The 27126-nt window shown below is 42.5% G+C and overlaps 2 protein-coding genes across 3 annotated transcripts; one reads left to right on the forward strand and one right to left on the reverse strand.

Moving 5' to 3' along the window:
• The first annotated feature begins 190 nt into the window (after nt 1-190).
• On the forward strand, nt 191-9360 carry gdi1 (GDP dissociation inhibitor 1). The gene is made up of 11 exons (XM_088289347.1): nt 191-676; nt 2675-2782; nt 2861-2960; nt 4162-4296; nt 4376-4574; nt 4895-5026; nt 5102-5201; nt 5302-5473; nt 6126-6270; nt 6352-6406; nt 7056-9360. The coding sequence occupies exons 1-11, from the start codon at nt 632-634 to the stop codon at nt 7206-7208; spliced, it is 1344 nt and encodes a 447-aa protein (XP_088145473.1). The 5' UTR covers nt 191-631; the 3' UTR covers nt 7209-9360.
• On the reverse strand, nt 9030-27126 carry itih6 (inter-alpha-trypsin inhibitor heavy chain family member 6). 2 transcript variants are annotated; one of them, XM_088289345.1, is made up of 17 exons: nt 26721-27126; nt 26189-26224; nt 22762-22916; nt 19095-19205; nt 18205-18455; nt 17868-18037; nt 17674-17790; nt 17007-17178; nt 14222-15631; nt 13756-13788; nt 13638-13655; nt 13514-13561; nt 13409-13438; nt 13232-13273; nt 12253-12366; nt 11136-11519; nt 9030-10521 (listed from the first exon to the last, which is right to left on the reverse strand). In XM_088289345.1, exons 1-17 carry the CDS (start codon nt 26829-26831, stop codon nt 10271-10273), a joined length of 3453 nt encoding a protein of 1150 aa, XP_088145471.1. In that variant the 5' UTR covers nt 26832-27126; the 3' UTR covers nt 9030-10270. The 2 variants fall into 2 exon arrangements, with proteins under 2 accessions (XP_088145471.1, XP_088145470.1); XM_088289344.1 differs by having other exon boundaries at nt 13232-13324.

Genomic DNA, 27126 nt, shown 5'->3' on the forward strand with positions numbered 1-27126 from the left:
ATGGCCGTGATAAACGTACACACTACAATCACTTAGAAGCTTGAACAAATTGGGAGTTTATATGCTTTCTCACTGTTTTATGTGCGGAAGTGTGTGAAAGCAGCTCACACAGCTGTGCTGGCGGAGGGATACCTAGCTTTCGTCCACATAACACTGCGCCTACAACTGGAAAGGAGGATAGAAAAAAAGAAAACATAGGACGCAGTGTTTAAAAAAAGGGCGTTGTGGTCTTTTTGAACTCGGAGGCGAGGTCTGAATCCGTGCGTGATCGTAACCGTAGGTGGAGGCGACGTTGGCGTGCCATTTCCTGCTCTGAGACCATTGTGAGGAGGGAGGGAGCGAACTATTTTCCGACGCGCACGCAGGCACACTGTTCCCGAACGCTCCAGGGTCCAGGCCATCTTTGGTTGTCCTCGCCACTGACATCCACTGTGGAGATCGTTACTCATTCAATTCCTCGTTGCTTTATCTCATGATTACAAAACACATTTAAAGTACCAACAAGGCGTCCAGAGCGGCTGCACCGAGAGCAGGACACTCACTGGCAGTTTTTTTCCCCTGCGGGACCCTTCGTTGCGTTTCTCACAGGAAAAAAAAGAGGGCGAGACGGGAGAGGCGGCGAGACAACAACATGGATGAAGAATACGATGTGATCGTTTTGGGCACCGGACTCACAGTAAGACGTCAAGCTTCATTTTTGCATCCTAGTGTTGCAACTGGGCGTCCTTTAGTTTTGGCCAGCGCTTTTGAGGCCCGAAGCGTAAAAAGCCCCCCGCGCCGGTGCATTCGTGACATGAGGACACCGTGAGAGAAAATGTGCAGTTAGACGCTTCTATGGACGCTCAGGTGCGTGTCATACGAGTAGAATGGTGCGTGGACAGGCGGGGGCGGTTTTGGTGTGCGTGGGGGTGTAGTGTTGCAGCCTGTAGCATCTTTTAGGCGTCACCCCGCCGCCGCTGCTCCTCGTCGCGGCTGCAGGCCTGAGTTCCATTCCACTCGGCGTCCAATTGCTGCTTCACGCCACGCCACGTCATATCACAACATTAATGTGGCCTCACGCACATTTTGAGAACATTTTCATTGAATTAATTTGAATGGCAAAACTGTCCATTTGAGACGCAATAGCCATCTTGTGTCAGCTGATGTGAACACGTCATCATGACACGCACATTGTGCCTGAAAATATTCCTGTTCATTTTTTTTTTGCGTTGAGTAAAAGTCGAGAATTGCTGAAGCCTGAGGTTGCGCATGCGCACATGAGCCTGCCTCTCCTCCCTGCATCCGTCTATTCAATTGGCATCACTTCCGCCAGTTCGTCCACAGGAGGGGGGCAACGGGGCCACATTCACCCAATTTAAGATGAAATTGTACGGACCAGTATATATGTATATGGCATTTAAATAATTATAAGTACATTAGTAAAATATTTGCATTTGTTCAGTATTATTTTGTTGCCAATCATATGACTCAACAAAAAGTGATGCAATTTCAACATTATGAATCGCTTTTTCAATGTGCACAATTTACAGATCACAGTGGACACATCCATCACTCCTTATCCTCCTGTCAAGTCGTGGGTGTGCTGGCGTTTATCTCAGACGACTCTGGGCGAGAGGCAGTGTACACCCTGAACTGGTCGCCAGCCATTCACAGGGCATATATAGACAAATAAACATTCACGCTCACATTCAACACGTATGCAAAAGGACAATTTAGCCTCTTCAATGTCTGAAATCCAACCTAAAAACGGATTGGTTCAATTAGCCTAAACATTGGTTATATTTGACCAATCTTATTGGTAGATATGTGCCGGACCAATCCTTTGGTTAAAACAATCAATCTTGAATTGTAGTGTCTTCAACTAATCTATATTAATGATAGGGCCAACCGATACAAATTGGTAATTTTAACCAAGATATTGGTTAATTTGCCCCCCAAAAATGCTAATTGTGGGGCACACATAGGCAAACAACTGTTCATACCTATGGACAATTTAGAGAGTTCAATCACCCCACCATGCATTTTTTCTGGAATGTGGGAGGAAATCGGCGTACACGACAAAAACCCAGGCAGACACAGTGAGAACATGCAAACTCCACACAGGAAGGCCGGGGCCGGAATCAAACCCACGACCTCTGCACTGTGGTGAGGTGGGCGTGGTCACCAGTCAACCACTAGAATATGTGTTTAATTAAACTTTGATACAAATGAAAAAGATTTTTTAATTCCCATTCCTTTATCGAAATGCAGGATATTATTTCTAATTGACAGGGCAGAAAATGCACAAACATAACATGATGATGATTCAGTTCCTGGTTTGGTCCATAACATTAGTCGGAAAATCTGCAAAAATGTTGGTAATTGTATTCCCAAGTAAAGCAGATTTTGCATCTGTCTTATTTTGAAAAAAAAAAAAAAAAAAAAGACCAAGAAAATGAATCAGCTGACGTGTAGGATAACAAGATTTTTTGAAGATTAACTTTATGTAGGGTTTTTTGAGAGGCTAAAATTATGAGGATTTGTCGATGACGCTAATTGATGAACTGTTGCCCCTCTGTTTGCAAGACATTTGTTTGTACTCTTCTTGGTCTTTAAACAATAATAATATTTTTTTTAAATGAATCTCTGCCCTCATCACATGCCTTGTTTGTTTTCATTCATTTGTTTTGTGCAGGAATGCATTCTGTCTGGGATCATGTCTGTGAATGGCAAGAAGGTTCTGCACATGGACAGGAACCCGTACTACGGCGGCGAGAGCTCCTCCATCACCCCTCTGGAAGAGGTAACGGGCTCCTCGCTATGTTTGATGTGCCACACCTTTTGTACAAGCCGTTCATGTCCGTCTTGTGCTTTCCCTCAGCTTTACAAGCGCTTCAGCCTTCCTAACAGTCCGCCCGAATCGATGGGTCGAGGACGCGACTGGAACGTGGACCTCATCCCCAAGTTCCTCATGGCCAACGGTCAGTTTGGCTTTGTTCATGCAGTACATGGGAACAGGCCTGCCAATACAATACGGTGGCGCCTTGACAAATCAAAACACTTGGATCTCAAAAAGGGCTCAACGATTTTGAAAAATATTCTAAATGCGTTTTTTTTTTTTGTCAATATTCTGATTGCGATTTAATATGTGATTATTTTGTCATGGTCCTTTTCTCGTGTATTTTTTTAACAAAAACAAATAATATTAATCTCTATTATAATAAACAATCTCAGATTTAGTATACATACATGTTTTGATCTGATAGGTTAGGCTTCTCCTAGAAAAGCAAAATAACCACACAAATTAATATACAAGACGGAAGTTTATTTCCCAACTTCAATTAGAGTTGTTAACTTACTAAAGACTTTGTCTTGCAGTCTTTTAAGTATTCACTATGACAACTTGACAAATTTCTTCCAAACAAGTGTGGCGTAAACATGAGTGAGTAATTCATAAATCCGATTTCAACAATAATACAACCCCCCCCCCAAAAAAAACATGGCTTTACACCTCAATTTTTCATGTTTCCTGAATTTCATGAATTGGTTGCCAGCCAATCACTGGGAATAAATAGACCAAGAAGCATCACAGCTCAGGACAATTTCAGGTCTCCAATACATTGTATTGATACAGTACATATCAAGTAATTTACCGAGTTTACAGCAGGGTTATAATTGCTTGGAATTTATCGTTATAATTTATCATTTAGTTTATATTTTGTTTTGACTTGTATTTTTTAAATTCAGTTAGTTGGAATTGCTTCTAAGAGCAGGTTTGTTTTTCCAACATCAGAAATGCATCATTCTAGTTATTATTTATTTTTTTTTAGTTTTAGATTTGTTTTATATCTGACATAAAAAAATAGGTCAGTAACAATTGTGTAATAAAGTCAACCAAACTACAATTCCAAAATGACTGTTCTGTATAGCTGTGCAAGAATACATTTTAAATACATTAACAATGAACCCTTAATTTAAACGACAAAGACAAAAACAAAGAGTATTTTCACTGTAAATATCATTAGTTTTGGGTTATAAATGTCCTTCCAGGTGTCGTTTTGAAAAAAGCATTCTTGATTAATTTCATGAATGTTTTCTCTGTTTTAGTTTGTTACCGTATTTCATTTTGGATGCTGTTCTTCGGACGATTGTTGTCACATCAGCATGTGCGTGTGAGCGCAGGTCAGCTGGTGAAGATGCTGCTCTACACAGAAGTGACTCGGTACCTGGACTTCAAAGTGGTGGAGGGAAGCTTCGTCTACAAAGGGGGAAAGATCTACAAAGTGCCATCCACTGAGACAGAGGCTTTAGCTTCAAGTACGCCAAAATAGCTCTCCGAGTCATGCACCACTGCCAAGCGTCACCTCATAAGTAACTCTTATACTCATATCGCCAGATTTGATGGGAATGTTTGAGAAGCGCCGCTTCCGCAAGTTTTTGGTCTTCGTGGCTAACTTTGACGAAAACGACCCCAAGACCTTTGAGGGCGTGGATCCCAAGACCACCACCATGAGGGATGTTTACAAGAAGTTTGACCTGGGCCAGGACGTCATCGACTTTACCGGGCACGCCCTCGCCCTCTACAGGACGGATGAGTAAGTGCGCCCATGTGCATGTCCATGAAAGGTCCCATTCCATCAAAACTGTTTTGTAGGTCACACTGAGGCTGTGGCGCATTTGATCATTTTTACTGGTGCCATGCTGCCACCTACTGGTGCCTATTTATCATAACTGTTCTGTAGAAGCGTGAATTTCACAGACAAATTGGGCGAAACTCCTCCACACTGACATGTAGAATAACGCACTTGAACATATTCGTTGTCAGCTGGAATCCCGTTGACGAATATGAACGTCCAAGGCAGCGAAAAAGCTCAAGTCATCAAGCTGTTTCGTATGTGTGTTTGTTTGTCGTCAGGTACCTGGATTTCCCCTGCCTGGACACCATCAACCGAATCAAACTGTACAGCGAGTCACTGGCGCGTTACGGGAGGAGCCCATACCTCTACCCCTTGTACGGCCTTGGAGAGCTGCCGCAGGGATTTGCCAGGTGTCATGATTGTCCATTTATCTGCTGTTTTGTACGGATGTGCGAGCCTTAACAGTTGCTTTCCACTCTCCCTAGATTGAGCGCCATCTACGGAGGCACCTACATGCTCAACAAGCCAGTGGATGAAATTGTGATTGAAGGCGGCCACGTGATTGGCGTCAAGTCTGAAGGCGAGGTATGTCGACACCGACATAGTCAATTCTGAACAGTTGCAAATACTAGTCAGCGGTAGGACAAAAGCCTAAAAAAAAGAAAGCCTTTGCTTCTTGCTCCAGGTGGCTCGCTGCAAGCAGCTGATCTGCGACCCCAGCTACATCCCCGACCGTGTGCGTAAGGCGGGCCAGGTGATTCGCGTCATCTGTGTCCTCAGCCATCCCATCAAAAACACCAACGATGCCAACTCCTGCCAGATCATCATCCCTCAAAATCAAGTCAACCGCAACTCTGGTGAGTGCCACTCAATTGCAACATGGAAGGGAATCATACTGTGAAGTTATCCAATTTGGGGAATTTAGCGCCGTTGATGAAATCTGAGGGTGTTGTTTTACACTCAGATCATTACTTCATTACTGCATCATTCGTGGAGCACAGAAATGTAACCAAAGCTTGTAAATCTCAAGATGCTGAAAAATCAATACATGTTTCACTTGGAATAGCACTTGACCACTATAATGATCTTTTTCCTGGACCTGCAACTTAGTCAAAATTCTGCTGCTCGGTTGTTCACTCCAACCAGGAAGAGCGAGCACATCAGTCCGGTTTTAGGTGCGCTACATTGTCTTCCTGTAACATCTACAATTGACTTTTTTAAAATTATTTTCTAGATATTTATTTTAGTACAGTATTGTTTGTATGTTTTTTTATTGTATTTTTTATTTATTTATTTTATGATGACTTAATTTAGTTTCTTAGTAAACCGGCTGCAAATGTCAAATATCTCACTGAAATCTCTGCTAGAGCAGGTTTTGAACACAAGTTTTTTGTTGTTTCTTAATACCCTAATGTTTCTTTTGAGATTCGTTTTTTTAACATGATCCTTTTGTGAAATGTTCTATAAAAATAGTTTATCCGTAATTAAGTATTCTGGTTCTTTGTGCAGATATCTACGTGTGCATGATCTCTTACGCCCACAACGTGGCGGCCCAGGGGAAGTACATCGCCATTGTCAGCACCACGGTGGAAACCAGCGAGCCAGAAACCGAGATCCAGCCCGCCTTCGAGCTGCTGGAGCCCATTGACCAAAAGTAAGTCCTTCTTTTTCCATCGCTGCGTGACCTTAACGTTTGGTTGGAGAACCATGACAGTGAGCGTTTTGTTTCTCGCAGGTTTGTGGCTATCAGTGATCTCTATGAGCCCACGGATGATGGCACGGAGAGCCAGGTGAGATTTTCTCGAGAGATGTCAATCACAAATATATTTTGAATTCATTATTCGACGGATTCCTCAATTAATTGCATTGTTGCATAAAAATAATTTGCATTAACATGAATTGCACAATCTTTTTTTTTTTTTTACAATCACTTTTTCTGAACTGATTTTTGTTGTTTATTTGGTATTGTATGATGATTAAAGTGGAAAATGGAAAGTGACTACTTTTTGGCTACTGATTGATGCCAAGGAAGGGCTACTAGTTTGCACCACTACGCTTCTGAGGCTGTTTCACGTTCAACTACATGTCAGTAACACATTGTTCAATGTTATAGACGCAAATAAGCATTATTTTTATGATAAATTTAACGGACTATTATTTTTTTCATCTATTGTTTTATGATACATTTACTAGTTTCGCCCATCACATCTGTCATAAAATCAGCAAATATGGTGATTGTTGTTTTCCAAAATTAAAGCTTGCAAATGTCTTTTGATTAATTTCGTTGGAGACAGAAATCTGAGAACTTCTGCTGTTGAGCCAAGAATCTGGACAATTTGAAGTTAATAATGACTCGAACGATTAGTTGTCGATTACTCGATTAATTGTCGCTCCTCTAGATCTAATGCTCAACAACAATAACCATGCATGTCTCGGCAGATCTTCGCCTCAAGCTCCTACGACGCGACCACTCACTTCGAGACCACCTGCAACGACATCAAGGACATCTACAAACGCATGACGGGCAGCGACTTTGACTTTGAAAACATGAAGCGCAAACAGAACGACGTGTTCGGGGAGGACGAACAGTGAGCGGCCCGCTCGCGAGGGAGGCGGTGGCGTTGGAAAAGGGCAAAAGGGGGTTAGAATGGCGGCGCCAAACAAGTGCTGTGCCTGCCCTTTGCCACCATTTGCCTCCTTTTCCTTGTACGCCCCTCTCTCTCCTGACACGCACACCAACATACACACACCACAGTCACCGAAAAGCAGGGCTGATATGGTCCTTCATTCCATTGTAGAATCTATAATCTCGTCTTGTCTGTAGAGTCCATTTAGAAGGCAGGTTTGGAGCATTTCATTCTTTCTCTACCATCTTTTCTCTCATGTCATCTAAGAGCTTCGTGTAGAACATTTCCGGGCGGCTCACGTGCATGCATCGTAGTCACAAGCGGTAGTTTTGTGCATACAACACGGATGGCGTTCCCAAGGCCAGACGGCAGCACCTGTCAGCCCTGCTTTCACTCATTCTACACGCCACTCTAACTTTGGGCGCAACAACGCGCATCTTCTGCAAATGGCTCTGTCGACCGATGTGCTAACTTTGCCACGCTGTCGTGTTCCCACGTGCGCTAGCAGGCCAGCTAACCAGTTGGATCAGCTAACCAGTCTACGTTCACTCCCGTACAAACAAGTCCTTTGGTTAACATTTCACATCCCTTTTACCGGCGCAGTAGTTGTAACATTTAAAAGGATTCCCGATTTTTTTTCTTTTTTTGTGTTTGCGTTTGGTGCACCTTTTCACTGGCTGAAGTTATGACGTTTACAGAGGCGAGGTTCAAACTGCGCTTGAGTAGCAATGGTGTTGAGAGTAAACAAGGCTGAGGTGAGACTATTTTTTGATAGTGGCAATTGGCAGTGACTGATGTGAGCAAGTTTTCAATAGTTTTGTGGAAAGTTGCGTGACTGATGACTGAGATTTTGGCTGAAAGTGAAAGCGCCCAACTGTGTCCCAGTTGTTCCAAACCTCCCTTAGGTCAATGAGATGAGTCAGTTGCTTGGAGACAAAATGTATAGTCAGGTCCCTAAATATTGGGACCTGGGTGCAGTTGGGATATCTTTGGGTCCAATCACCACCGGTGAAATGTAACCAATAAAATGTGATTTGACTGCCGACTTTCATCTAAATCAGGTGACAACAATTTGTTTATGCGTATGCATCCCACTTTAGAGGGAAGCAAAAGTAAGGGGACAAATGAAATATCCCACATCAAATTTGGACTATCGAATACTTGAAACTCTTGAAAGTAAGCGTGGTTGGTTTCATTTCAAATTCTTTGTGGAGGTGTTTTGAGTCCAAAAGATGAAAAATTGTGTCCATGTCCCAATATTTAAGGACAAGACTGTAGTAAGAGGGTGAGTTTGGCGACAGAGGGACGGCGAGATGCCTTCACGATGACAAAGCCGAAGAGCAGTGCCGCCCCACAACAAACAAACCGACACGCTGGTATTTGCTTGAAGCCTTAATTTGGGGTTTGATTCAAATCTTTGGGCCCTTACGTCCCTCTCAGGCTTCCGCCCTCTCCAATCGTTTCCTTTAACATCTGCTCACTCGGCAACCCGGAAAAGAGTTAATGGGGTGTATGTGTCTTAATAATATTCTCTATTTATTCAAGTTAAAGATGCTATATGTCATTTTGCTTGTTCTGCAATGTGTTCACGCACAAATACAGAGCAATGATGTGTTCCATTTGACCTTCTCCAGCCATCTTTCCTTCCAATGTTTGTGTCACGATTGGATTGAGAAACCGTATTGTCGACGGTCCAAGTTTGTATGTGAGCAGTTTTTGCCACTGTCACACTGTTTACTCATTGTTTAACTTGACATGTTGTTTGTGTGTGAACAAATGTCACCTGAAGATAACTGGAATAATCTTTCCTCATTAATATGTTGCCCTGCCTTCCTCAGCATAAAGTGCTATAACATCATAACATCTTTTTTTAAATTTATTTATTGAAAACAAGCTCCACATGTGGTTGCACTGTTTAAATTCTCATTGTTCAGCCTTCGAGGCCCACTATTGACAATTTCCCTTTGAATTGACTAATGAAACAGACCAAGTAGAAGAAAACTTACTGTCTCTGTTTGATCACTAGTATGTGACCAATGCCTAATGTCTTGTGTAACAAATACAATGAATTAAAACTGAATGAAAAAAAAATAAGCACATGGCAAAATCTGGAAAAAGGGTCTGCCAATTTTTTTTGGGGGGGGGAGATAAAACCAATGGATACAATATTACTCTTTATGCATGTTGACTAAACAAGAAAACAGGAGCGCTCGTAATAAATGTTGAAGTGATTACAAGTGATTTGCTGTGATGAAACAATGACAAAACACGCGATGGCTAATATGTGAACATGTAAGGTGAATATGTGAGAACAAGGCACTTAAACTCAGTGGTGTCAAACGTACGGCCCGCGGGCCAGAACCGGCCATCAGGGGGTCCAAGACGACAGTGGGCTTAGATAACTCATTTACTGCACTGATGACCACTTAAATTACATTCTGAAATGCCTGATATGGAGGCAATTATGAAGGCTAAAGACGTCAATGAGAAAAATGAGCTGACTTCATTGCTCTGTGCACCGCAAACATTACATTTCTGTCAAAGGGAAGACCTGTACAACTTTTTGAAGAAATTAATATTTAAAAATTCCGATCAACACGCTTTTTTTTTTCAAAACTGGTGTGTTTGGTGAAAGCCTTTTATGTTTTTTTTCATGGACTGCCACAACTTTTTTTTTTAATGTCAACATTTACAAGGTACAGGGTGACAACTGTACAATTGTTATTTCTATTTTATTAATCCACAGATATACTGGTCCACTTGAAATCAAATTGGGGGCGAATGTGGCAACCCTTGGCTCAAATGATGCAGTTCAGTGATGGTTAAGGCACTTGTCCGTATCATTGTCTTAAATTTGTACATGCAGTTGGTCATCTTCTCTCCACCGCTGCACACAGAAAAGCAGACTGTCGCTCAGAAAATGTGACGACGCCGTGGCCCCGTGAGCATCAGTTTGTTCGTTAAAAAAACAACGTGACCCGATCCGTCCGGTTGCCAGGCGACGGGGCGGAGTCGGCTGAGCTAATATTACACGCCGTCCACCACGTAGCTGGTGTACGGCTGACCGAGCAGTCGCTCTACTTCCGACTTGGGCACCACCCAGCACTGGTCCACATGTCGCCGCAGGAGCGTGTCTTTCAGCATCTTGTCCTGCAAGAGGACAGGCAGCAGCTGGGAGCCCCGTCTCAGGATACCCCGGGCCAATGTTCCATCATTGTTTTCACTATGATGATACTCTCTCACAGCTTCTACACTCATGGTAGCATGCTGAAACTGGCCTGCAGACAGAATGGAAATGCAACTTTTACAAATCACTTTTTCAAATCAATATTTGGGTTACACTGAAATTGGAGGACATTTTCTGTCTGCCCAAGAAAATTCAAATATTCTCTGTACAAACTAGACAATACACCTGACACACTATTTTCATGATTGGCGTAAATCTTGGACTTGGTCTGTAATTTTTTTTTTTTTTAAACCTTTGCAAGCTGCGTTTTTACAAAAGGTGGATTTGCATCGTTGTGGGCATGAACACAGCCAACACCAATCAAAGGGGCTTCTCTCATTCCCTTTAAATGTGGCACACTCACATCTGGTCAAATATTTATCAGAATAAACAATATTATATGTGTTGAGAATTGTTATCGGACACACAAGGACCAGGTTCGTTCTCAAGCTATGTTAAGGTATGTTATTCATGTAACATTGAAAAAAATGCCAGAGAATACTGAAAATGAAACCTGAACATGAAGTGTGTGTATCGGGCGTGTGTGCACGTGCGTGTGCATGTGACTACCCCCCAAATGAACCTCCTGCCAGGCCTTTGCCACCCCAGTTAAAACTTTCTAGAAGACCCCAGAAAAAAACGGATTGCAAACTTGTTGGGGCTTACCCAGCAGGCCTCGAGCGGATGCCGACAGCCCTCGTCCACGCGTGATGTAGAAGCCCAAGTGCGCCATCTGCAGATAGCTGGGGTGCTTGTAGTGGTGGAAGAGAACCAGGAAGTGCACATCCTCGGCCAGCTTGATCCAGCAGCCCCGGTGGTTGTCCACGGCGACCGTCACACCCTGCCTCGTCACTGAGCCCGTTTGATTGACGCTGAGAGTTTCCCGCCATTCGCCTTCGACCACCACCTCGTCCAACGACACCGTAATTGCGATAACGCCAGAGCGGCCCGCGGCGGCCGAGATGCTCAGACGGTCGAAGTACGTTCGGGAGCGGTTTTCGTGGCCGTGCTTGGCGGGAGCTCCGGTCAGGTGGCCATCCACGGTCATTCCTGGAGGAATTTAAGTGTTTAGTATAAACCCACAAAAATAAAAAGCAATCATATGGGCCATTCATATAATTTGCTCAATAATGATAAAGATGATGAATTTCATTTTGAAAATAAAATGATCATTCAAATTTTTAATTAATTTTTTTAGGGATTTTTTTTTTCCCGTTACATGTCCCAAATGAAATTTTGTCTCAAGATGTCAATTACTTTTTTGAATATATATACAGTAAGCTTCTTCTACTATGTCTTTTCCATGAAAACTAATATAAATGAATCTTAAAGTCTTGGGAGCTCATTTTATCTCTCACTGAAATGGTCCTTCTGTCACTCACGCAGTTTTTACAGCTAACGCCACTGGAGGGGGTTCAATGAGGTTGTTGGAATACACCAGCGGGACTTGTGTTCTATCTAACGTGCCAGGATGTGGCAGATTTGGCATTAACGCAATATCAGAGGGCAAAATGGATTTTCTTTCACATATAGATTATTTCTGAGCTATGTATAAATTTGTGAATGTCACCACAAATGGATGTCTTCACCTCCATCATGAATATATCAAGACAAGAGTGTAATGAGTTTAAGGTTTAATGAGTAGTTAGGATCCTTTAGGCACTTGTGTCTGCAGAGTTTGAAGGTCAACACACGCAATTGTGTAACCGACAGGATTTTTCTGAAAATGAACCATATACTTGTATATATGAACTAGGCTGCAATCTGGTGAAGAATGCATTACCTCTCTGCGGGTCCTCCACCAGTCTTAGCACATCGTCAGCGTGACCATCCACAGTGAAACATAAGTTTTGTTGCTGCTTCGGCAACTGGAGCACAAAATGAGGATCTCCATCAGCTGGAACACAAGTAGGTGAGCTCAATTAAAACTCAGACATGCATTTGCCTTAACCCTTGAATGACCTACTCCACCAATGAGTGCAGTCCTTTGAGAAAGCAAAGAATCCGTTTTAGGAGCACAGAAGCCATTAGTCGAGATGTCGCATGTTTTTATTGTGGAACTCAAATTAAGGCGTCTGATTGCATATACAAAGAGAGAATGATGAGAGAGTCACTATGGTAATAATCCATTTGCACCTAAACCTTTGAGCGGTGTATTCACAATACCAAATGTGTGTTTATTATATTGTGCAATATACTTTTTTCCAATCTATTTTTCTTCACTAAAAATGTGAATAATCATATTTATGGCCTTTATTTGATCTTCTTCCGCATCTGGAAGAAAGGGGCTCCATGGCCGTTTCTCGATCTTTCCGGTATCCATGTTCATATCGTTCAACTGACAACATAATGCAACATTGCGAGTATTAAAGATAAAACAACCAGTAGAAGTTCACCAGAACTTTTCAATACTATCTTAGTTATCTTGGGACACTTTACAATGAGTATATTTTTAGTTTTCTCCTAGCATCCTATTTTTTTTTTTTTAAAAAAACGTCTTCTAAAAACTTTTTCTAAAATCCTTTTCAAAAATCCTTGGCCATCAAGTGGCATCACAACCATTTAATAGCGGCTCATATTTTAGAAAATGTTGATTTTTTTTATTAAAAATGCCCAAAGAAAATGTAACATACACACTTTTTGATATTGGTTGTTAAAAGATTCATAAACAAAAATGTCTGGGAAATTTAACGTTATGGCAATAATAAATCCAAACAATATAAATGATGTGTAATGAGGCCACAAGTAAATGAGTGGGTCACCTGATGAGGAGAAATGCTCGGCGCTCAGTCTGGATGGAGGTTCTAAAAGCACAAGACAGTCAACTAAAGGACAATCCTCTTCACTCCCAAGCACTGAAATCAATCACAAGACTTCACATGTACGGGCGCTGTTGTCGCAGCATCTCAGCAATTCAACCGCTTGAAAACAATACCTACCAAAAGATTCTGTGTCGGCAGCGTTGCCCCCTAAAATGAGAGAAGAGAAGGCAAACAAGTTTTCAGAGAGCGGAAAACGGTCTTGCGTCGACGTTCTCAACTTACATGCATCGTAGTTAAGATTGTAGTCGTAGTCATACGTCGCGTCATAGTCTGGACAAAGCAAACGACTAAATTGAGTATCATGAAATAATTCTTTGTCATCTTCAGAATGAATAATCATACTTACCTTTCACAAGGTCAATATCTGTTAAAGAAAAGATGCAAATTTATAAATGAGAAAGAAGACTGTCTTGAACCAAAGTGCAATATTTGTGATGAAGACAGAAAAAAACTTTGCTCTTCACCTTTTCTCTGGATCTGAATGGAGGTGGAAACATCTGATGGAAAGATAAAAAAAGAACATTTACATCTAGTCGACACATTTTCAAAGAGGGCGATTCTCAAACTGAGCATCCCAATGTGAATCTTATTCCCCTTTCACAGCGCATGCCCATTAATTGTTTCTCGTTGGACATTCATTTGAAATGCTGCAATACCAAATATATTTACATAAAGTAAGTGAACTCATGCTGAGAGAAGTAAGACTTGACAAATATCCTTTTATTCTACGTTTAGAAGTGCAAAAAAATAATTATCAAACAGTCACACGTTAACTAGGGAACTGGTGCAATTAATTGTGATGAAATATTTAACTCAATCGACAGCTGAAATTATTCTTTTCTGCTTCGGTCAAACTGCGGCTGTTGTGAAAGCGCTACGTAACCAACGTTGTGTTGAGATATTATTTGTTTAAAAAAAGGTGTCGTTTACCCAGAAGGCCGGCCGCCTCCCACAGCCGGGGCCCGTCGGTCACACCGGGCATAGGCACAAAGGTGGGGGCCACCAGGTTGGTGACGCGGACATCGTTCTCCGATGCAACCTTTACGATATTTTCTCCTAAATCCGGAGCTGGGACAGGCGTGGGAGTAGGCGGCATGAGCCCAGACGAGAGGTGCGGCGGAGTGCCAGTGATGTCTAGGCGAGGAGACGCGGTGCTGCTCTCTGGTTCCGTGCGCCTGGTAGCGGGCGGAAGCGTGGTGGATCTCACGGGGGCGGCGGGAGGCGTGCTGCTGTTTGCCACTGTTGGCGCCACGGCGGGCGAAGAGGGCGAGGAGATCTTTCCAGGTGCGGGAGGCTGAGCAGGCATTTTTCCAGCAGGAGGGATTGAGGTGCTTTTGGAATCATTCTGGGAAGGCTTTTTGCCCGAGAATGGCGCTGGGGGAGGTTGAGTGGCAGCAGAGCTGGAGGTTGGCGTTGTTTTCACAGATTTCGGAGCGGGGGGAGCAACTGAAGTTTTTTTGACTTGTCTCGGAGGCTTCGGCTTGCTGGTTCTCAGGTCAGAGGGAGCCTGGGGCCACTTTGCAGCGGCCGTTTTGGCTGTCGTCGTCGTTGTTGTCGTCGCAGAGGCAAAAGGCTTTGCAGTGGTTGGAGTGACTTTGTCCGCATCGGGCTTCACGACAACTAAAGACGTAACAGGCGTGACGAAGTTGTACTCCAAGGAGAGGTTGGTCGCTTTGTCTGCCAGGAGCTTCTGGGTAACGGCATCTGTGGTGCTGAGTTTGGCCTGGAGCAACTCCTTGATGGTGAAATACGCCCAGAGACGACGCACAAAACTGGACATGCCTTTGGGGGCTCCTGAGCAGTCAGACGAGTGCCAGGTGCTGTTGATCAAGACATCATTCTCCAGCTTCATACGCTGCTTGGAATCACTGGCAGAAAGCGACACCTTGAAGTCCTTCAGCCCCGCTCGAAGCCTTCCGGCCACCACCAACTCGGAGCCTCGGAAGTAGTTTGGGAAGAGAGAGCTCGTGACGTCGAACGCCTGATGGTCCAGATAGTCGAGCTGTACGTCGGACAGCAAGGGGCTGGCCACCTCATCGTAGAATCCTTTGAGCTGCAGGGCGGCGTCCGCGTCCTCGTAAACCATCCGAGCCACGCCGCGGTTGTCCAGTGCGAGACGCTTGAGGAGCGGAAAGTCAGCATCGTCTCCGAAGGCCAGGCCGAAGAGAGAGGCTGAGCCCAGCGCCTTCTTGGCGTTACTCAGGATGACGTCGCCTGCCGTCACGCCGATCGTGGCCTCGCCGTCAGTCAGGAAAACCACCAGAGGGACTCGGCGGGAACCGGAAGATGGATGGTTGACCAGCTGGGCAGCCGAGAGCAGAGCCGCATTAATGTTCGTCCCTGAGGAGAGGAAAGAGCAACACTGCGGATAGGTCGGTGTTAAGCAAAGACAGAAAAACAAAGATGCGGCAGACCTCTGCCAAGGCCACACAGTCATGACTGTCATCAGCTGATAGGGAACACTCGGGCGGGCAAACGACAAACTACACACTTCCTAACCAGATGGAATCATAAAAAATGCTATTCAAAATATTTTTGTAAATACATTTTTGTATGTATTTAATGTATGAAATATCCACTATCCTAACCCAACAACAAAAGGCTTTGAAGCAAACAACAAAATAACAGCATACTGCACTGTTGGATCACCTACATAAAAATTGCAATTCAAGTACGGCACAAAACAAGAAACCAACATAAAGAACTTTTTTTTTTCCAGAAGAATAAACAAAATTTTAATATTATTGAGAGACTATGTTTGTCCCAATATCATTCAAATGTTTTAGTACAGGGCAGTGTGAGACCCAGTGTACATGCAACTAAGAAATGTCTGCCATCTAGTGGTGAATGGTGATATTACAACTTACAATAACCGTCAACACCTGCATATTCGCGGGTAATGTTTTTTCAATATTTTGGATTTTTTTTTTGTATTGACATTGCTTGAAGAATTTATTGGGTTTTAAAAAAAATCAAAATGTATTTTTTTTTTTTAATTAATCCAGGAGCCACTAAGAGTATGCCCATTAGTTGCCCATCCCTGCCGGTAGCCTTGTTTGAAACCCAAATTTCTTTAAAAAAATGTGATAAAAATCTTAACGCTTGTTTGAATCCATAACCTTGTATTCCTAATTTGGAAATCTAACACTGTTTGAAACCCTTTTTTATAATCCTAACACTGAATTCAAACCTTTACTTGAAATCCGATGACACCGTAATTTACAGCCCTGAGCCTTGTTTTTTGAGACTCTCATTTCAAACCCTAAACTTGTCTTCAAACCCTTATTTGGAACCCCAACTCTTTGAAAAAAAATATTTTAAGCCCTAACCTTCTTTGAAAGCCTAATTTAAGCCTCAATGTGATACGCTAAGCTTGGCTTCCAACCCTGATATGAAACCTTGAGCCTTGCTTGAAAAACCTGATTGGAAAGCCTAACCCTGGCTTCAAACCTTTTGAAACCCTTGTTGAATCCATTTGAGGTAAGACAAACTTTTAAGTAACTCCACAGTGTGCAAAACCAAAAAAATAGACAGCAAAGTGTAAGATGAACTCCCCTTGAGGGATTCTAATGAATTAAATAAAAATAATAATAATATAATAAATATAGAAATTGAGAGGCTAGCCATGCCATCAAATCCTAAAGTGTTTTAGAGATCGAGCATTTTTTTTTTTTAAATGACTCTGGTAATACAAATATGCGGAAGGCAGACTCACATCCTTCCGCAATTATCCTTTTGACAAACTCTTTGGCGTCTCGTATGTTCTGCCGTGTGGCGCGCACCGTGCATCCTTTCTTCCAAGTGTGAACCTTATCTGAGAAGGTGACGATGTTAAAGTGGTCTCCTTCCCGAAGGTCCCCGAGGATGGTGCTCATCGCCTGCTTGGTCTGCTGACACAAATCACAAATGACGAGGCTCATTCCGACAAATGGATGACGCTTTATGAAATTTCAAAAAATACATGCACAAAATACAGAAATATATACTCTCCTGCACGATATATTTTGGTAATTGCAGCAGTTTTAATGTTTAGTCTCTGGGCCAATCCATTTTTATACCGGCCAAAGTTGGCCTGGCTGTTCTCTGAGAAATAACGATCAGACAAACAGCTGATGAATGGTCTGTCGCGACTCCCAAGGAAAGCCGGCGCCTCGCCTGAGGTGTGCGCTCATAACGCTTGTGAAAATAAAAGTGAAAATATGAGGACGTACTATTAGCCGGCTATTTCGTGGCTATAGTATCCGCCGCTGTGGTTTACAACGATGGTGTCAGTTGAGGCTACAAGCAGGTATGTTCTTAAATGACTTTTTTCTGTTTCTATCCAAAAATGAGGAGTAAAGAAAACCATAAATATCATATGCGGTCTTATCATGCGACTAGACCTGTTTGATTTTGGTGCCGATCATGGATCCGCTGATGTCGATGACAAATATGACATCCTTGGGAACCACGGGAAGGCCTCTGGGTGCAAAGTAATGCACAAAGTAGCCGTCAAATACCTGAGAGGGGACGAGAAGACAAACATTATACATGCATGTCTCCGTTTGACAGCATCAGGTTTCAAGGATGTCCTCACCTGGATGTCACCCATCAGGTCTGTGAGGTTCACGTCGTACTGAATAACAAAGTCCGCGTTCAGACCCTTTGGGGAAAAGTTGACCTGCTGCTGGGGAGTTGGACTGTAATGAATCCAAGCGCGGCCCACGCTCTCTTTAACCTGAGTCGATGCAGGAGGGACCGCATCACCTACAAGAACATCAAACAGCAATATGTCCATTTTAACAGTTTATAACAAAAACACCAACAAGGCCAATCAGCCTGGACTTTTTCGCTGTCGAGTGTGCTCAAACACAGCTCAGATTCTCTTGTAGCCAAGAGGATTGTAAATGTTTGAAGGGGGGGGGCAGAATTACCTTGAGCGTTGTTGTTGGACAACAGTCTGCTTGTCCTAAGTGGAAGGACCTTGATGAAAGAGACGCCCGTTCGCTCTGCTAGACTAACATCTAACGTGAGGTTGGAAACGGGCTGGCCGGGCCGCAGACCCACGCTGAGCTCGTAGCGGCCCAAGCGCCGAGCGAGCAGCTCCTCGTAAGTCAGGCAGAAGGACATCCGAGATCCGGGCGGCACGCTCACCGCCACGCGAAATCTCTCGATCTCACGCTCTCTAGTAGAAAGAAACGAGTTGTTAGAAAGAACCAGGGAGTAGGAGTACTACTATGATACCCGTTCTGAAATGACAAATTCACACTTTTAATTACATGCTATTAGATAAGATAAGATAAGATAAGATTCCCTTTATTAGTCCCACAATGGGGAAATTCGAGATTCGAACCCAGGCCTCCTGGGGAGACTGGGACCGAAACGCGGCGCCTTAGACCACTCGGCCATCCTTAATAATGAATGATGATGTTCATCTATGCAAAGAACTGGTCATGTTAATGATTTCTCACAACGATGTTGGAAACAATTATCACTATGCTACCCATTATTTATATTAATCTCTATAAGTGTTTCCATTTTCAAATGATCAGTTGTACCACATTCTGAGAATATCACAAGATCCCATCAATGATTTTTAGTGCAGACTCCATGTTGGTGACCGTGAAATGGATGGACAGGAAAATTCTTTTCCTTGCTTGAGGTCTATATTGTACAGAATACCGCTTTTAGAAGACAACTTTTAATGATCACACAAAGGGGAAATTAAAATAAATAAGCTCAATAGAGCATTGTTGAAACAACAAGCCAAATAGTGGCCAAAAATATTTGCACAGTCCAGTCAATTCATGTGTCTGGAACTAACTTGGTAGCAATCAGCCCTGCTGTTTTTCCTTGCTTCTTTGCGGCGTCGTATATTTTCCTGGCCGCGGCTCGTTCCTTCACTTGGGCCACGTACACTTTGCCGCCGGATGTGCTGCCGAAAGAGGAAACACGGCTCACCTTGAGACTCACATTGGCCCCATTACAACAAACATCGCACTTGGCGGGGCCCTGCCACAGATAGAAGATGCTTCATTGCTTATATTAACCGTTTAATCCATAACGATACCACAAACGTTGATCCTCAAACAATTGAAAATCCGTCTAAACATGACACTGAAAAAAATTACAGATGGTTTGATGTACTGCGCATCCACAGTTCTCCATGACTTCTGCTTACAATCCAGGCTAAAATTGGCTCCCCCAGACATGCAAAGATGTTAGTCGCCCAGTTGAGATGTATCACTTCTAGTGTTACAAATTTCAGGAATGTTGTAAACGTTTCATGGGAATTAACTGGAATTGATCAAATTCAAAACAGATTTGTAATAGGGAGCTAAAATATAGTTAAGGAAAATATACTTCAGCATAATCTTAATTTATATAAGCAAATTTCATCAAAGTACAGCATTATCCGGATTTATGAGTGGCCAAACTTGATGAATGTTGATGCACTCAGCTGCAAGTTTGTGCAATATCTCTCTCCAAAAAATTTTCATTTTGGTTGAAATTGTGTAACGTCGCTGGGAGGCTGACACGTTCCCAGCATGCTTGGTGGCACAAAGGATATAAATAGCATTTAAAATGAATATTTTTTGTCAATTATGTTTCTTCACTCATTGTTTTAGTTGCATCATTATTTGCTGCTATATTATTCAGTTAACTGTTCGGTGATCATTTTAGTTTTGATCTGACACTGTGATTTTCCCATCACTTCACATCAGCCTCGCAATTCAGCGGTCATGAGATCAAATCCAGGCTGCAGCCTTCCTGTGTGGACTTCACGTGTTCTCCTCGTACTGGTTTCCTCACACCCAAAACATGAATGCTTGATTAACGGAAGACTCTGAATGATACTTTGGTGTGAATGTGAGTGGTTGTTTGTTGATATGTGCCGTGTGATTGGCTGGCACCCAGTCCAGCGTGTAACTGCCTATTGCCCAAAATCAGCTGGGACAGATCCCAGCGCAACCATGACCAGCCAGGGTGATACCGATGCTAAATGGAATGGTGGATAATTGAGCACAATGGGAATTATTTTATCCAAGCAATTTGAAGTCAGACTCGCGTCACGGCCACAGTATTTCAGAATGCCTTCATTGTTCGACTGGCGCGCACTACACATGTTGCTTGTTAGCAGCGGATGGCGTGTGAAAAGTGGGCGTGCTCCAAAAGAGGCACATTGGAAAAATAAGAATTTCAGAGACATGGGCAGCACCCAACAAAATCCCGGAGCCAAACCAACTCTCCGAGTGTGATCCAATTCACACAGGCAACTTCCTCATTTCTATTGACCGCTATAGTCACATGACAAGGTGCTAAATTAAGGTCAAACCCTTATATATCCTGGAAGAAAAAAAACTTCAAATAGCAACTAAAATAAACCCTCGGGCATGAAACGCGTCTTGTCCAGGCGACGTGCATGAGAAAGTCTGAGTGGAAAATGGACGGCGCTTGTATTTGCGTGCTGCGGAGGTGAAGGAGCGGCTGTGCGTAAACCAACAAAGCTTTCTAAGTTTCGCACACACCACCAATGCCTCGCACAACATTTTTGTTGCCTCTGGGTATTTGGGCACAGGCTCCGAGTGTGCGAAAATATGAATAGGTGCAAAAAAAGACATCCTAAATAGCTGCATACTCGCACATAGTTAAAAAGTTTAAAGGCGGCATTTCCCACTTGGCTGCGGGCCTCAGTCAACTGTGCCGCCGCCGAGGCGGGAGGCCGCACAGGGCAAACTTGTGTCGTTTTCTCCATGAACTTTGTGCCGAGCTGCGCACAAAAGGCGGCATTCATGCTCACTCGGGTTCCCGCTTCAGAGCGCCGTGATGACTGCCGGCATGTGCTGTTGACTTATTTGTTTTGTTTATATTTAGCACTTTCAAATGAACGGACTTCCCAACACCCTTAGTAATCAAATGATGCCCCGCCTCCTGGCACCTTGCGTAATTCCTCGCAACTTCTATTTGGATCTTATGTTTGCTCTTGAAATGAATGTTCTTTGGTCCCAATCTGTCGCCTGGAGTGGAGGAAAATATTAAGACTTCACTAGGCCATTCATAAAGTTCAGTTGTGGATATTCCCGTACAGTGGTGCTTCGAGACACGAGTGACCCGACTTGTGGGATTGCCGATATTTTTCCTTTGACTTGGGAGCAAAATTTGAGATACGACTGCTGTATAGTGGCAGCAAAGTCAGTTGAACTCCGTTCACGACAAGCTACAGTTAGCAGACAGTAAACAAATTTTCAAAACAATGCTCCAAGATATATATATATATATATATATATATATATTTTTTATTAGCATCTATGTGGCAGTGTTGTGACCCTTTAAACAACGAATATCTGAGCGCCAATGTTGCTACAGGTCATGTAGACACACATTATAACAATACATGCAGGCTCATATACTCTGCAAAGAACGCCAAAAATTACTGGCAAATTATTACTGAGAAGTCGAGAGAGGATCTTATTCTCCAATCCAGTGTATCGTATGTCTGTTTTATGCTGCCCCAGGTGGCCAACGTGAGCACCGGATTCAAAATGTGTGCCCTTGGACAAAGTGTGAGAAAAACGGATTTATTCTTTTCATTGTACTCCATTTTATTTTATAATTTATAACATTAAAAAGTGTTGTTTTTCTAATTAAAAACATGTTACAACAATGTTATTTTTTTTTTAGCCTGGAACAGATTCATGGTATTCCCAATAATTGAATTGAGTAATGATAATTTGAGAAGCGAGTGCTTTGAGATAAGAGCGTTCGTACCACAACACAACATTGTGTTATGTTTACAAAAATAAGTCAAAGGCATCAATTGTTCATCATTGCGACATTTCAGGACAGCATCTATCTGCTTCTTCTTTCCAGTGAAGCCCTGCCGATATCGTTTTTCTTTTGCTGCTTTTATTTGCTATCTTCAAAACTGAGATGCCACCAAAGCCCTAGCAAATAAGTCAGTGTTGAAGAAGTCGCGAATATTGACATGATACTTCTCAACGGAACGAGTAACATCTTCATATGTCAGGGAGGGGCTAAATTTAGCCTGGATTGTTCATGGAGAGTCATTAGCACATCAACATGAAAAATGATCATCAATTTAGAATGGCTGAAAGACTAATAAAGCAAATAAAAAATATGTCTTGCAGATTTGACACGCCACAGAACACTTGTTAGCAACCCAGACAAATTAGATTTTTTTAAATGGACAAGTATATAAAAATGTTGATAGTAGAAAAAAAAAATCAAGCCCTTGGGCTCTATTTTTGGGCGTAATTCTGTGCAGAGGCATGTCAGACACTAATTTTGCAGACACGCTCAAGCCAGTCCATTTAAAAGAAGCATGCGTTGCGCTGTTGTGGACATCAGTCTGTATCCCTCGCACATTGCGGGGTTTTTCTGAGCAACTCCGCGAACTAATGCTACATTTTTTGACGCAAGCTCACCCCAGGTGCTTCTTTCTGAGCATACGTGTGTAAATATGGACTTACATGGAGAAGTTGGAGATGAAAGCGGAGGAAGGCAGGTCCACCTCGAAGGCGGCCTCCTTGGTGATGGCCATCTGGTTCCAGATGGAACTCTGCACGCTGGTGACGGCATAGCGGGACACCACACAACACTTGACGTGGTAATCCGTCACCTTCAGCTGCAGACACGTCACATTCGCATGTGAAAAGGAAAGGTTCATGCATCTTAGTCCTTTCATGAATTGTACTCACAACTGATGCTTTCTTTTATAGGTGTCAAAGCTGCGCATCTGCGACTTCAGCGGATGCCGTCACCAAGCGCACAGTCACTGAACTACATTTAAAACCTCAATTCTCAGATTTCCTTCATGAAATTGTGTTAATTTATTGCCAACAGTCTATTTTCTCCATTTTATGAGGTGCATTGCTTTCAATGCATATGCGTGGAGGTGCAACAATTAATCAATTCATCATTAACTAATTGATCAGCAAATTAAATCGCTTATCCATTTTGATGATCAATTAATTTTTTTAAAGACCATACTGATGGCTGTATTAATTGCACTTGATCACTTTGGGCAAATAAAACGCAATTTAAGATGCTCATTTTGGCTCTCAATTGCTTCTTCTCACATCCACGTGTATCTCTTCTGTGTTTTTACCTACTCACTTGCTCTCCCTCTCTCTCTCTTTCTTTCTCTCTCTCTCTCTCTCTCTCTCTCTCTTTCTGTCTCGCACACGCACTCTCTGTTGAACTTCGACAAAAACCCACTTCTGTCCTTGCTTAGTCTGTCCTTTTTTAAAAACTTCTCATCCTTCGTCTGGGATGGACAGATGGACCGTTCTGCCCCTGGGACGAAATGCCCATCTCTGGTTTTTATAATCACCCTGGTGGTTACATTCCAGGAATCACCACAATAAATGAAATCCGCAATATAGAAATACCTTATTTAAATACACCCTAGGCATGTTTTTATAGCATTTAGAGCACTTAACGTCATTAGACACGCTTAAAATAATACAAACGCATACATTGAGTGAGAGAGCAAAAGCATTGGATGGCAGAAAAATATTGCACCAACAATATAATGATGTAATGGAAAGAAATACTGTAAAAACTCTAATAACACTTATTTTTATTGTTAAGAGTAGTAGTACTGATTAAACCTTACCATATCCATCCCAAGCTCCAGCTAATAATTATTTTAATAATTGATTCATCTGTTGATATTTTTTTTTCCGATGGAAACAACATTTTTTAATGGACATATCTTCATTCAAAAACAGGAAATTATTTCAAACTGTCAGTGCAGAAAAAGCCCAAACAAAGTGATGATGAATCATTTATTGGTTTGGCCCGTAACATGTGACTTAAATTGCCAAAACTATTGATCATTGTTTTGCAAAGTAAGAGCAGATGCTTACAAATGTCTTATTATGATAAAACACAAACATAATCGGTCTGCTTTCATGGGGGACTACAGAATATCGGAGAAATCAGAGGATTTGAGCAATTTTAAGTTGAACAATGTTTCTAAATGATGTATCATCAACATACATTATACATAACACCTAAATAAAATGTCATTTAACTTACTAATTTATTAGTTTTCGAATAATTGATCAATTTGAATCTCTATTCCCACCTTTATGGTGCACATATTTTACACGAGATTTGTCAAGACACTCCCAATAAATAAATAAATAAATAAATAAACTGCAATCTTGAAATAAGAGTGTCTCAGTTTAGTCAAACATGTGCTTGATGCGTCATGTGTACGTTTTTAGAACACAAAGCTATCAATGTTTTGGGTGAAGGCAACAGATTCATCTTATATTCTACCTGCTAGTGAAAACGGATGTAATTACTCTGCCTCTCACTATTTGGCTAGCATAGATAGATGAGCAAAGACGCACCGGGTGATCTGTCACGGCGGCGTGTTTGGGCTTCACTGATGTGTAATAAAAGACAAAAACGCAGGCAGGCGATTGTTGTCATGCTGCCAGCTGCGGGGTGAGGCCCATGTTTGTCCTTCATTTTCCATGTCTGAGAACGCTCCCTTTCCCTCCACCAACTCAACAAAACAACACAAAGCAGCTCCCCGCATGCATTCTTTGGCCCTCGGCTTGTTTACACGGGCCACGCTGGCGCCTGCTGAGCGCGTTACGGTCAGACAACGCTGCGCCGCGTTAGGCCCGCTTGCTGGACTTTCGATGCTCCTACTTTGAGAAGGCCAGCCGGGTTCACGCGCAGACTTTGGGTCATTTCAATTGAAATCATTCCCATTGAAAATCTCAGGTCAACCGTTTACTCTACATGTTACCTCATCCATTCAAACATTTCATTTGTGGTTTCAACTTTTTGTGAATCCCCGACGATGCATTTGCCAAATTCTGTTCAGTTGTATTTTAATTTTAAGTTCAACAAATTTGCATTTAATCAATTATGACTGTCTGTTGTCAAACTTTTAGTTATCGTTGATCATTAACATTTATGTGCAATACATGTAAATAGAATCATTATTGAACTGTGGGGAATTAGACTGGTTCGGAATTGTGTGCACGATGATGTTAAAATGAGTTGTTGCTTTGCCATGAATTCACAAACACCTCCCACATAATTTATTTTGATGATGGTTTGCAGCATTTTTGATTTTGTTGAATGCCAGTGATTTTTCCAAATTGCTATGGAAGGTCACACTGATTTACGTTTTTTCGAACGCGGGCTTTAAACGTCTCTCGAGCCGACACAAGTAGTTGAGACTGAGTAGAAGAGAGACGGTGATGTATTTTGGTGTTTGAAGAATAAAAAGATTTGGAAAAAGACAACACCGCAGCTCGTGCCCAATTATGCAAAGGCTTTAGCTTTTTTTTACTTTTTCTAAATGGACAGTTTAGTTGTAATTACCATTGAGTTCAATACAGTTGCACTTAATCTTTAATGGATTGTCTTATAAAATTTATTTTTACATTTTTTTAATCTAAATTTTACATGCAATCCAACCATCCATCCATTCATCATCTGAGCGGCTTCTCCTCAAAAAGGGACGCGGGGGCTGCTGGAGCCTATCCCAGCTTTCTTCGGGCAGTCGGCGGGGTACACCCTGGACTGGTTGCCAGCCAATCTCAACCGTCCGCGCTCACACTCATACCTAAGGGCAATTTTGAGTGTCCAATCAAGCTACCATGCATGTTTTTGTTATGTGGAAGGAAACCGTAGTACCCGGAGAAAACCCAAGCAGGCACGTGAAAATGCAAACCCCACACAGAAAGGCCGGAGCCGGAATCAAGTCCTGCACCTCTGTATTGTGAAGCCAACGTGGTACTTAGTGTAGAAATTTTTGGATTCACTGGCCTTATTTATGCACTGAAAATCCCATGTTATAAATTCTACCTCTGCAGTGATGACAACAAAAGTTGATGGCAGCAGCTGAGTCAAGTAGACACTCACCACTGGTCTGGTCGCTTTGCTTTGGCGTTTGCCTCTCTGCAAGAGACAAGAGAGCCGCAATGAGGTTGGTAGTGCGTAAAAGAGAACAACGAGGTGCTGCTATGCTATAAGAAGACAACTAATGATGGGTCTTGCAGGTCTGAAGTTGGGGTTGGCCACACGCCCGCCTGTGAGCGATGAATCCCAACCATTCACGGATGGGGGGAAATAAATAAATGCTCTCACTGTACGCGCTGAGCAGCAGGAAGGCGCACGCGTAGGTTTCAAATGTTCTTTTGGCACAAGTCATTGCTGTTTCAATACATTACCACACATCCGGGTATTTCATACCAACACAATTTGAAGAGTGGAAATTGTGTGGGAAACATTTAACTTCTGTCTCATTGTGATTGTACGCACATGGCGAAAATTGAGACGATTCAAATGTAAATTATATTTCATTTTCAAAGTATGCAACAGTCTGAAAATGAATTAAATAAAAGCCTTCACCATTATGTAGCATGACATCAACAAGGGGAAAAAAAATCCTCACCCTTGGAAGATTTTGTCCAGGATGAGCCGAATAATCCCGTGATAATCCCTTTTGGGCGTAAAACAGGAAGAAAAGCAAAATGCACTGGATACTCAAAAGCATCATTTCCATGATCAAGCGGCTGTTTTAAAACAAAAGTAAGATGATGTCCGGACTTGTGACGCACATCACATTTTAGCCACTAACTACTAGGCACTCGCTCCCGCACTCGCACGCTGCCTGCTTGCTTGCTTGCTTGCTTGCTTGGGGCTCCCTCTCCCGCTCCTCCCTCCTCCCTCAAATCGCTGGAAAAAAAAAACACGCCAAGTATCCTGTTCTGTTAGCAAAAAGATGATGAGAATTTGCAAAAAAAAAAGTGGTTTTGAAGAGAGCAGCGCTTCTGTGTGAGCAGGAAATTTCTGCTGCC

The sequence above is a fragment of the Idiotropiscis lumnitzeri genome, chromosome 3, assembly GCF_059441095.1.
Source record: "Idiotropiscis lumnitzeri isolate Australia: NSW breed Sydney's pygmy pipehorse chromosome 3, RoL_Ilum_1.0, whole genome shotgun sequence".
Taxonomy (NCBI): Eukaryota; Metazoa; Chordata; class Actinopteri; order Syngnathiformes; family Syngnathidae; genus Idiotropiscis; species Idiotropiscis lumnitzeri.